The sequence below is a fragment of the Gracilinanus agilis genome, chromosome 1 (assembly GCF_016433145.1).
Source record: "Gracilinanus agilis isolate LMUSP501 chromosome 1, AgileGrace, whole genome shotgun sequence".
In the NCBI taxonomy this organism is placed as follows: domain Eukaryota; kingdom Metazoa; phylum Chordata; class Mammalia; order Didelphimorphia; family Didelphidae; genus Gracilinanus; species Gracilinanus agilis.
This window is the reverse complement of record NC_058130.1, coordinates 229,375,149-229,387,704: the sequence shown is the minus strand read 5'-3', so window position 1 is coordinate 229,387,704 and position 12,556 is coordinate 229,375,149. Positions and strand designations below refer to the sequence as shown.

At 38.0% G+C, this 12,556-nt stretch overlaps 1 protein-coding gene across 2 annotated transcripts in view; it reads right to left on the bottom strand.

Annotated features, from left to right (window-relative positions):
• The window catches only part of SNX30 (sorting nexin family member 30), a 201,893-nt gene that overhangs the window by 112,387 nt on the left and 76,950 nt on the right, over window positions 1-12,556 (bottom strand). The window contains exon 2 of one of the 2 annotated variants that reach the window (XM_044660509.1): window positions 9,427-9,618. The exons of the other annotated variant lie outside the window; for it this stretch is intronic. Within the exon in view, the coding sequence (XP_044516444.1) occupies window positions 9,427-9,618 (192 nt within the window). The remainder of the gene's footprint in view (window positions 1-9,426; window positions 9,619-12,556) is intronic. 2 annotated transcript variants of the gene reach the window in all.

Below are 12,556 nucleotides of genomic sequence, written 5' to 3'. Positions count from 1 at the left end.
GCAATTAGAGAAGAAAAAGAAATTGAAGGTATCAAAATAGTTAATGAGGAGACTAAGCTATCACTCTTTGCAGATGATATGGTGGTATACTTAAAAAAATCCTAGAGAATCAACTAAGAAGCTTGTAGAAATAATCAACAACTTTAGCAAAGTTGCAGGATACAAAATAAATGCACATAAATCATCAGCATTTCTATATATTTCCAACACATTAGAGCAGCAAGAGGTTGAAAGAGAAACACCATTTAAAATCACCTTAGACAATATAAAATACTTGGGAATCTATCTACCAAAACAAACACAGCAATTATATGAAAACGACTACAAAACACTTTCCAAATAAATAAAACTGGATCTCAACAATTGGAAAGCCATTGATTGCTCATGGGTAGGACGAGCTAACATAATAAAAATGAACATTCTACCCAAATTAATTTACCTATTTAGCGCCACATCTATCAAATTACCAAAAAACTTCTTTACTGAATTAGGAAAAACTATAACAAATTTCATTTGGAATAATGTAAGATCAAGAATATCAAGGGAAATAATGAAAAAAAAATGTTAAGGAAGGGGGCCTAGCAGTACCAGATATTAAACTATACTATAAAGCAGCAGTCATCAAAACAATATGTTATGGGGGCAGCTGGGTAGCTCAGTGGAGTGAGAGTCAGGCCTAGAGACAGGAGGTCCTAGGTTCAAACCTGGCCTCAGCCACTTCCCAGCTGTGTGACCCTGGGCAAGTCACTTGACCCCCATTGCCCACCCTTACCACTCTTCCACCTATGAGAAAACACACCGAAGTACAAGGGTTAAAAAAAAAAAAACCAATATGGTACTGGCTAAGAGACAGAGGGGAGGATCAGTGGAATAGACTTGGGGTTAATGACACCAGCAAGACAGTGTATGATAAACCCAAAGAGCCCAAATTTTGGGACATGAATCCACTATTTGACAAAAACTGCTGGGAAATTTGGAAAACAATATGGGAGAGATTAGGTCTAGATCAACATCTCACACCCTACACCAAGATAAATTCAGAATGGGTGAATGACTTGAATATAAAGAGGGAACCTATAAACAAGTTAAGTGAACACAGAATAGTATACCTGTCAGATCTCTGGGAAAGGAAAGGTTTTAAAACCAAGCAAGAGTTAGAGAAAATTACAAAATGTAAATTAAATGGTTTTGATTATATTAAGCTAAAAGGGTTTTGTACAAACAAAAACAATGTAGTCAAAATCAGAAGGGAAACAACAAATTGGGGAAAAATCTTTATAACAAAAAACTCTGACAGGGGTCTAATTACTCAAATATACAAGGAGTTAAATCAATTGTATAAAAAAAATCAAGCCATTCCCCAATTGATAAATGGGCAAGAGACATGAATAGGCAATTTTCAGGCAAAAAAATCAAAAGTATCAATAAGCACATGAGAAAGTGTTCTAAATCTCTAATTAGAGAAATGCAAATCAAAATAACTCTGAGGTATCACCTCACACCTAGCAGATTGGCTAAAATGAGAGAAGGGGAGAGTAATGAATGCTGGAGGGGATGTGGCAAATTGCTGGTGGAGTTGAGAACTGATCCAACCATTCTGGCTAGCAATTTGGAGCTATGCTCAAAGGGCTATAAAAGAATGCCTGCCCTTTGATCCAGCCATACCATTGCTGGGTTTGTACCCCAAAGAGATCATAGATAAACAGACTTGTAAGAAAATATTTATAGCTGCGCTTTTTGTGGTGGCAAAGAACTGGAAAAGGAGGGTATGTCCTTCAATTGGGGAAAGGCTGAACAAACTGTGGTATATGCTGGTGATGGAATACTATTGTGCTAAAAGGAATAATAAACTAGAGGAATTCCATATGAACTGGAAAGACCTCCAGGAACTGTTGCAGAGCGAAAGGAGCAGAGCCAAAAGAACATTGTACACAGAGACTGATACACTGTGGTAAAATCGAATGTAATGGATTTCTGTACCAGCAGCAATGCAATGACACAGGACATCTCTGAGGGATACATGGAAAAGAACGCTACCCACATTCAGAGGAAGGACTGCAGGAGAGGAAACATATAAGAAAAACAACTGCTTGAACAGATGGATTGAGGTGGACATGATTGGGGATGTAGACTCGAAACTACCACACCAATGCAACTATCAACAATTTGGAAATAGGTCTTGATCAATGACACATGTTAAAACCAGTGGAAATGTGCATCGGTCATGGGTGGGGGAAGAGCGGGGGGATGAAGCGGAAAGTAGGAGAATGAATCATGTAACCATGTTAAAAATGAATATTAATAAATGTTTAAAAAATTTAAAAAAAGAAAAAAACCATATGGTACTGGCTAAGAGACAGAAGGGATGATCTTGGGGTAAGTGACCTCAGCAAGTCTATGATAAACACCAAGAGCCTGGCTTTTGGGACAAAAATCTACTATTTGACAAAAACTGCTGGGAAAATTGGAAAAAGGTATGAGAAAGATTGGATCTAGATCAACATCTCACACCCTGCACCAAGATAAATTCAGAATGGGTGAATGACATGAATATAAAGAAGGAAACTACAAGTAAATTAGGCGAACACAGAATAGTATATTGTCAGATCTCTGGGAAAGGAGATTTTAAAACCAAGCAAGAGTTAGAAAAAAATTACAAAATGTAAAATAAATAATTTTGATTACATTAAATTAAAAAGGGTTTGTACAAACAAAACCAATGCAACCAAAATTAGAAGGGAATCAACAAACTGGGAAAAAAATCTTTATAATAAAAAATTCTGACAAAGGTCTAATTACTCAAATATATAAGGACCTAAATCAATTGTACAAAGAAATCGAGGCATTCCCCAATTGATAAATGGGCAAGGGACATGAATAGACAATTTTCAGATAAAGAAATCAAAACTATCAATAAGCCCATGAGAAAGTGTTCTAAATCTCTTATAGAGAAATGGAAATCAAAACAATTCTGAGATACCACCTCACACCTAGCAGACTGGCTAAAATGACAACAAGGGAGAGTAATGAATGTTGGAGGGGATGTGGCAAAATTGGGACATTAATGCATTGCTAGAAGAGTTGTGAAGTGATCCAACCATTCTGGATGGCAACTGGAACTATGCCCAAAGGGTTTTAAAAGACTGCCTTTTGATCCAGCCATACCACTGCTGGATTTATACCCCAAAGACATCATAGGGAAAAAGACATGTACAAAAATATTTATAGCTGTGTTCTTCATGGTGGCAAAAACTGTGGTGGTGGCTGGAAAAAGAGGGTATGTCCTTCAATTGGGGAATGGCTGAACAAATTGTGGCATCTTTGGTGATAGAATACTATTGTGCTTAAAGGAATAACAAACAGGAGGAATTCTGTGCGAACTGGAATGACCTCCAGGAATTGATGAAGAGTAAAAGGAGGAGAACCAGAAGAGCATTGTACATAGAGACTGATACACTGTGGTAAAATCAAATGTAATGGACTTCTGTACTAGCAGCAATGCAATGAACCAGGACAATTCTGAGAAACTTATAAGAAACAACGCTATTCATATTCAGAGGGAAAACTGTGGGAGTAGAAACACAGAAGAAAAACAACTCCTTGAACACATGGGTTGATGCAGACATTTGGGATGTAGACTCTAAATGACCACCCCAGTGCAACTATCAACAATATTGAAATAGGTCTTGATCAATAACACATGTAAAAAGTGGAATGTGCATTGGCTGCAGGGGAGGGAGGGTGCGGGGGGGGGGGCAAGGGGGAGAGAAAGAACATGAATCATGTAACCTTGGGAAATTTTCCTAAAAAATTAAAAATAAATAAATGAAATGTAATCTGAACATAATAGTGATCTGTAATTTCATGTCCAATTTTCTTTTTCCATATACATATAGTTTATAACAAAAAAATTTTAAGTTTAAAAATGAATAAATTCTATTCCATATTTTTGTTGGGGGGGTTAGATTTTGTAAGGCACAGGCTACTTTTAAATCCAGAAGGTTTGATTATGCCCCTACTGTGGTCTGTTTTGGTTAAAGATAGAAGTTGCATATTTATAATAGTTCTCATTACAAAGAGTTCGCAGGTTCATAGAGTGCCAAAAGAAAATTACAACATTGCCAAGGATGGCTAATAAGCTGGCAGTCTCCTAACACCTGAGATAATCTCTACTTGCAAGAATGCTCATTTACCCCCCTGCTTTCTTTTTTCCTGGCATAACAGGCATTATCTCTTCCAAATAATAATAGCTCATGATTATGAACCAACAATATTATGCTCACACTGAACAGCCTGAAATTCCTGGTTTTATATAGACAAGGCAAGGTGGGAGAAGTTTCAATGAGAGTCTTTTGACAGTCAAAAAATGCACTGAGTAAACTCTTCCCATACTTCTCTGGGTTCATTTACAAAGGAAACACTCAAAGACAAGCATTGGTTTTAATATATTATAGAATGCTAACCCTACTCCCATCTTCAGATTGTCCTTTAAATTGAGTCACTTTTTAAAAATTTCTTTCCGCAATTACATATAAAAAGTTTCCAACATTTTAAAAAGAATTTTGAGTCTCAAATTCTCTCCTTCCCTCCCTTCCCCTTCCCCTCTTGCTTAGACAGTAAGCAATCTGTTATAAATTTTATATGTTATATTATGTAAAACATTTTTCCGTATTAATCCTTTTGTGGAAAAAAACTCGAACAAAAAAATTAAGAAAGTGAAAAAAGTTTGCTTTGGTCTGGATTCAGACAGTTCTTTCTGTAGAAACAGATGGCATTTTTTTATCACGAGTCCTTTGGGTTTGTTTTTTATTATATTATTGAGAATAGCTAAGTTAAACTGAGTCATTTTAAAGGAGAGAGGGAGAGAGTGGGAGAGAGACAGAGACAGAGAGACAGAGAGAGACAGAGAGAGAGAGTTGAGGTAGAAGGAAGAGGAAGATGTGAAATCAGTCATGAAAAATTTCAAAACATATCAATTTCAATCTCTCTTCACAAGTTGTTACCTTAATCATTGAAATAAAGAACTTATGTATGCCCAGTTATATTCTTGTTTCTACATCATTCTTTTTGTTTGTTTGTTTGTTTTTATTTTATTTTAAACCCTTAACTTCTGTGTATTGACTTATAGGTGGAAGATTGGTAAGGGTAGGCAATGGGGGTCAAGTGACTTGCCCAGGGTCACACAGCTGGGAAGTGTCTGAGGCCGGATTTGAACCTAGGACCTCCAGTCTCTAGGCCTGGCTCTCAATCCACTGAGCTACCCAGCTGCCCCCTCTACATCATTCTTAAGATTCCTATTCAAGAGAATTCTTAGAATTCTTAGTAAATTATGCTAAGTATAAGACCCTCAGGTATGTGAAGAATAAGTTTAGAACTGAATCTCCTACAGGCATCTCTAACTCAGCATAGGACTCTTTCCCTGCATCTTTCCCCACACTGGGTACCACTATTATCTCAGTCACCAAGAATGAAACCTCGGTATAATTCTCAAATCTTAACTCTCAATTATTCTATATATCAAATCTGTTGTCATGTCTTGTCATTTCTACCTTTGCAACATCTCTTATATACATATATATATTTTTTCTTTCTCTCCATTTACACAGTCACACCCTGATACAGATCTCTCTAAAACTATTAAGTTCAAGAGAAAGGCTTCTATTTAGTCTCTGTGCCTCTAGTCTTTCTTCGCCTCAAAATTCATCCTTTACACTGCTGCCAAAATAATTTTCCCAAAGCACAGGTGATCCCCATGCCATCCCCTATTTAGTTTACTCCAATGGCTTCCCATAATCTGAAGGATCAAACATAAAGTCCTTCAACTGACTTTTAAAATCTTTCATTGACTACTAACATTCCTACTTTCCAATTTTCTCATATTCTATTGCCCTTCTCCCCTCACCCCAATTCTCCACAACCATTCTGACTTACTAGCTGTTACTTGCATAAAATATTTCATCATCTCCCTACTCTGACTTTGTACTGGCTGTCTCCCATACTTGAAATGCTCTGATTCCTGCTTTCTGCTTCTTAGCTTCCCTAGCTTCCTTCAAGAATCAATTCAAATTCCATCTTCTGCAGAAGGCACTCCTGTACTCCTTCCACCAGGACTCTTATTTCCTTCCAGCAGTGATTATCTTTCCATTTACCCAGCATACATCATATATGCACATAATTATCTATATGTTGTCTCCTTTATTGGAATGTGGATTCCTTGAGGTCTGGGGCTGGGGTTTTTTGCATTCTTTGTATCCCTAGAGCCTGCTTAGCACAGATAAATGCTTATTGACTAACTATATGACAGTTCCCATACATTAAGAAATTTACAATCTAGCTGGAAAAGCAAGATGCATAAACAGAGAGAGAATAATGAACATAGTACAGGTAGCATATGATATAAATTCAAATGAGTTGCACAGATAATAAGTTTTACTGGAGTTCATAGAGGAAGTGTTTAAGTAAGTGATGAGATTTAAGCTGGGCCTTAAAGGATAAGCAGAATCCAGATATAGAGAGATGAATGTTGTTGCCAAAGTCCAGAGGCAAAAATGCAAGGTACATTGAGTAAATAAGCTTTATAACATAAAGGGGTTCCTGGAAAGAAAGACTATACACAAAATGGGGAACGGATTGTAGAAGCTCTTGAAACTAGACTAAGGAGTCCAGGTCTGATTCTGAGGAGATGAATTTTTGAGCAACGAACTGAGGAGATCAAAAAAAGTGTATTTTGAAAAGTTACTCTGGAAAAAAGGCTGGAGACAGATAGACCCATTAACTGTCTATCATAAAAGGTCAAGCGTAAACCAAGGACCCAAACTGAGAGAATAAAAAAAGAATGAATTCAAGACAGAATGAAGGAAGAAATGACTAAGGGAAAGGAAAGAGGGATGGAGAATGTCAGCAAAAAAGGAAAGTGACGCAAACATCAAGATAGAAATTCAGTTTGTCTTTATTCAAGTTGATTCTGAGGTAGTAGAGATGACTTCAAAGTGAAGATGTCCAGCATCTCCAGCAGGAAACTAGGAAAGAAGACTAGACAGAACACAGGAGAGAGATTTTTACCAACCACTATTTGCTGTTTTACGAAATGGCACCATCTTCATCGGCAGTGAGAGAGAGCAATGGGAAAAAATATGAGGTACATATTTGTGTGACTGAGTAAAAATAGGAGAAAGAATATGCATTTTCAGAGGTAAGTCACACAGGTCAGAGGAATCACTTGGGAGGAAGTAAAAAAATCATGGCAAAGAAACAATGATCCTATTGTATCAGCAAGGTAAGACTGATCTTACGCCATACCACCTTATTCAAAACGTGTTTATAGCACAAAGTGATGATCTGTAAAGGAAAGAGGCTTTACATTTCATCAAATACAGCAAAAAAACTTGTCTACTCTTTAAAAAGATTTCTTGCCAACATAACCTACAGCAAAATCTTACTCTGATGGTTTATCATAGGACTCGGAGGACCTTGAGCTAATACAGGCTATGCTCTCAGAGAACAGGCTCTGGCAGACCTTACCCTAAGCTAAAACATTCCTGAATGAAGACTGGCCTTGCTGAAATTCAGAAGTGTACAATAACCACAAGGTTAGCCACAAAGTGACCCATTAGTTTGACCACAGCAATGCATGAGGTTAAAAAGGCTTCATTTAAGTAAACAAATTAAAGATAGGGATAGAGACTCTTTCTGTGATTTCACCCTGTGGGAAACTTGCCCAGGTGAGGGAATTCCCTCTACTAATGTAGATCATTAGCGCCTCTTCAACTTAAAATCATTGAGAATCACCTAGAATGTTGAGAGTGTTTGCCCATGACCCCGCAGTCTGTAGGTATCAGAGGAAAGACTTTCTAGTTCCCAGATTTGTTCCCTATCCCTTACTCCACACTGCCTCTCAGTTACTGGCTAACAAACTATAATCAGTGATTTGAAGAACTGTGGATAGAGTGCCAGCCTGGAGTCAGGAAGACCTGGGTCCAAATACAGCCCTACATACTTACTAGTTGAGCTGTTTGACCCTGGTCAAGTCATTTAACTGTCTTTATCTCCATTTCCTCAACTATAAAATGAGCTAGAGAAGGAAATGGCAAATCACTTCAATGCCTTTGCCCCAAATGGGGTCAGAAAGAGTCAGACAATCCTGAAACAACTGAACAACAAATGTAAGCTTCACATATGGCACAGAGAAATTAAACATTAGTTGTAAGTATAGAGACATAACCATAATCTCGCAAGCATTAAGATCTGGAAAGACCCTACAGATTTGGTCTAGCCTCTGATCTCTTCTTATGAGATAATTAAGGCACAGATAAAGTCTTGTTCAGGAACACAGAGCAAGTTAATGGCATATTTGGACCCAGAACCCAAGTGCTTTGGCTTTGACACCAGTGATTTTCCCACTATGGCATGCTGACTGTCTTTAAAAATGAAGTATTATGCTCTGGAAAAAAGTGTTTCCTAAACTATTTCATTCCAAACATTTCTAAAATATTTTCATTCCAAACCCTTCCTTTGTGTAAATGGATGCCTAGCAAAGTAAGCCGAACCAGGAGGGTAATAGCCATCATGAGCACAATAATGAAAAGGAAAACAACATTGAAAGATTTTCAGAACTCTGATTAATGCAGTGACCAATTATAATTACAGAGGACTGAGACTCAGTAAAGATGGCAGACTACAGGTACCAAATGAGGCAAGTGTTCTCAAATATGACTAAGACATTTATTTATTTTGCTTGACTGTGTTTACTCTTTTCTAATGTTTCTCCCCACAATGGAAGTCCTTGGAAAATTGAGTGATATAAAAAAATTATTTTTTATATCCCTGTCATTTCTCAATGACTTCTCCCCTAACTCAGTCCAGTACTAGAAAAAGCAATACCATCAAATGAAACAAAGACATATCAATAAAACATTCTTTTAGAGATACAAAACCTTCTCCTCATTATTTTGTTTTATTCTAAGACAACACTTTAGGAAATTTATAGATCATAGAAGGGACCTTAGAGGTCATCCAGTCCAATATTCTCATTTTATAGATGGAGAAACTGATGTCCAAGAAGATTTCAGGACTAGTCCAAAATTAGGTAGCAAGTGGCAGGGCCAACATTTTGAACCCTACCGATCTTTTAACCTCATATCCAGCATTCTTTATCAAGGCACAGATAAAGTCTTGTCCGGGAACACATAGCAAGTTAATGGCATATTTGGACCTAGAACCCAAGTCTATTCTTTTTTAATGGAATAGAGAGTGCATTACTCCTAGATACTTATGCAGTTCCATCTTAAACTACACTAATCAAATAAGGATAACATTAACTCTGTAAAAAAAATGGTTTAACTTTGTAATATGTGGCTTTCTGAGCAAGAAGAGCCACCATTTTCCAAATGACTTTTTCCTATCCATGATTAAATTACTAAGGCCTACCTTTGTAGTGACCCTATATGTGATATAGGTCTCCATTGTACAGACATGTTTCTTGGGATCATCAACAGTGACAAATAGGTCTCTGGTCTCACCATCAAGATCATCATCTAGCTGAAGTCTGTTGAGAAGCGAAGAAGAAGAAGCTGGACTGGAAGTGCCTGCAGGAGTTCCACCATTAGGCAAACTGAGGTCCTAAAAAGAGGGAAATGATAGCCTGCTTTTAAAAAACACTCTTAAAGTAAGCTCTGTATAATGTTGCTTTTTTTTTTTAACATACCATGTTAATGTTTTATTATAACAAGGGAATAAAATTGTCATATACTTGAAGGAAGTAAGACTATATACAACGGTATGAAACTCTGATTATGAACTCAAAGGAAAAGGCCTTTTCTGGGCTCTGAAGGAACTACTACAATACTCTTAACAAAAGTTAACTTGCCAAATGATTGCTCCTCTGCCTAGTAAAGGAGGGGCTAGACCCAATCATAAACCTGAAGCTATGGATGAATTCCATGACTCTTATCCTTGTAAGAACCCTGGTGCTCTGAACATAGAAGGGACCTTTTAACTATACACTCTGTGGATTTCCCACCTCTACCTTCCTGCCCTGAGTACAGTGTTATGTCACATCAAGTAAGAGACAATACAGAAAACCCAATGATACTTCTTTAAAAATAAGACACAGAAAAAAAAAATCCACCCCCTGAGAATGCAAGGGAGCTGGAAAGAAAGAAAAGAAAAATTGTAATACTCAGCATTTAGAGGGAAAGAAAATTTAGTCCCAAACATTTTTATAACATCCTTAAAGCATAATGTATTGGCTTAGTCATTTTTACGGAGAATTTGTGCTTATTTGCACATGTGTGTGCACCCACATACACATACACACACCACCACAAGCTAGAAAAGGACTAAGCCTTTTAAAAATGATTCATTTTAGTACAATAGTACAAGCATTTCCTCATACTGCACTGCCTAGGCAACTAAGCAAGAAGAAACCATCATCCACAGAATTCTTTTTTAAAATTCCTTTTTACCTTTAAGGGGAAACTTCAGGAGTTATCTATGATTTATGCTTTTAAAAAATCATCTCAGAAAGGAGGTTTTTTTCTGGTTAAGATGGTGGCTGAGTAAAAAGCAGCTGCATAACCTCTCCTAACCAAAACATATAGGACTCCTCAAAAAGACATAAAAACAAATCCAGAGGGGGGCAGCTGGGTAGCTCAGTGGATTGAGAGCCAGGCCTAGAGACGGGAGGTCCTAGGTTCAAACCCGGCCTCAGCCACTTCCCAGCTGTGTGACCCTGGGCAAGTCACTTGACCCCCATTGCCTACCCTTACCAATCTTCCACCTATAAGTCAATACATAGAAGTTAAGGGTTTAAAATAAAAAAAAAATTTAAAAAAAAAAAAAAAAAAAAAAAACAAATCCAGAGGAACGAAGGGACTCCACAACAGGGCGCAGCATTGAAGGTATGTGGAATTGGGGCATTTCCATGCTATAAGGGGGTGAAACAACTCTCACTAAAATGCGAGAGGAAGAAGCCCCTCCCCCACCCCACACCACCTACAATGCCAAAGCCAGCGCACACGAGCTAGAGCAAGCTTGGGGTACCCATTAAGTGCTTGGCAGCTACCTGGGGTCACCAGGGCCTGTTCCTGAGAGCAGCAAGACTTAAGACCCCAAGAGGCTAAAGAACGTGTGCAGACTTGAACGCAGACCCTGAGCGCAGGCGCAAGCGCAGGCTCTTGAGTCCACAGATCCCGAGTGCAGGAGCGGACTCAGATCCTGAGCACAGGAGTGGACCTTGAGTGAGGACCCAGTGCAGAGGGGTGCACGACTGTGGAAACAGCGCCCTGAAACTACTAAAGGGGCTTCAGACAGAGGAACAAACAAAGGGGCCACCAGGAGGCTTGACCCTGAGAACAATGAGATCTGAGACTTCAGGAGCCTGAAGAACGCAAACAGATTCTGGGTGTGAGGAAAAACCTGAGAGGGCGCAGGGCTAAAAATGGCAAGCCATTCTCAAGAACCCCAAAAGAGAAAGATCATCAAGAAGAAATCTGTCTACACAGAGAAAGTCCAGACAGCAGAGCAAACAGCAGAGGAGAACAAACAAGTAATCACATCCAAACCTTCCTAAAATAATGAAAACTGGTCACAAGCTATTGAAGAGTTCAAATCTGAGATGATGAGAAAGATGGAAGAGATCTGGCAAGAAAATAACAGTTTAAAAGGCAGAATTTCACAATTGGAAAGTGAGGCAAGTCAACTGAAGACCAGCAATGACCAGATTGAAAAGGAAAACCAAAAGATTATAACCGAAAACCAGTCCCTAAAGGTTAGAATTGAGCAATTAGAAGCTAATGATCTCTCAAGACAGCAAGAACAAATAAAATAAGGTCAAAAGACTGATAAAATAGAAGGAAACATAAAATATCTCAATGAGAAATTGACAGATCAAGAAAACAGGGCTAGAAGAGACAATTTGAGAATCATTGGTCTTCCTGAAAAAGCAGAAATTAATAGAATTGGACTCCATACTAAAGGAAATTATTCAGCAAAATTGCCCTGAAGTGCTACAACAAGAGGGCAATATAGACATTGAAAGGATCCATAGATCACCTCCTACACTACACCCAGAAACGACAACCCCCAAGAATATAATAGCCAAATTCAAGAGCTTCCAAGAAAAAGAAAAATCTTACAAGAAGCCAGAAAGAGACAATTCAAATATCAAGGAGCACCAATTAGGATCACACAGGATCTGGCAGCCTCTACGCTAAAAGACTTCAAGGCTTGGAATATGATATTCAGAAAGGCAAGAGAACTGGGCCTACAACCACGGATAAACTACCCTTCAAAACTAACCATATACTTCCAGGGAAAAGAATGGGCATTCAACAAAATTGAAGATTTCCAAGTATTTGCACAGAAAAGACCAGTACTAAATGGAAAGTTTGATATCCAACCACAAAAATCAAGAGAAACATGAAAAGGTAAATAAGAAACAGAGGGGAAAGAAAGAAAACTCATAATTTTTAAATTTGCCTCTTTAAGGGCTTCAATAAGATCTAATTAAATGTATTCCTATGTGGAGAAATGCTATGTATAATTCTCTGTAGTGAAC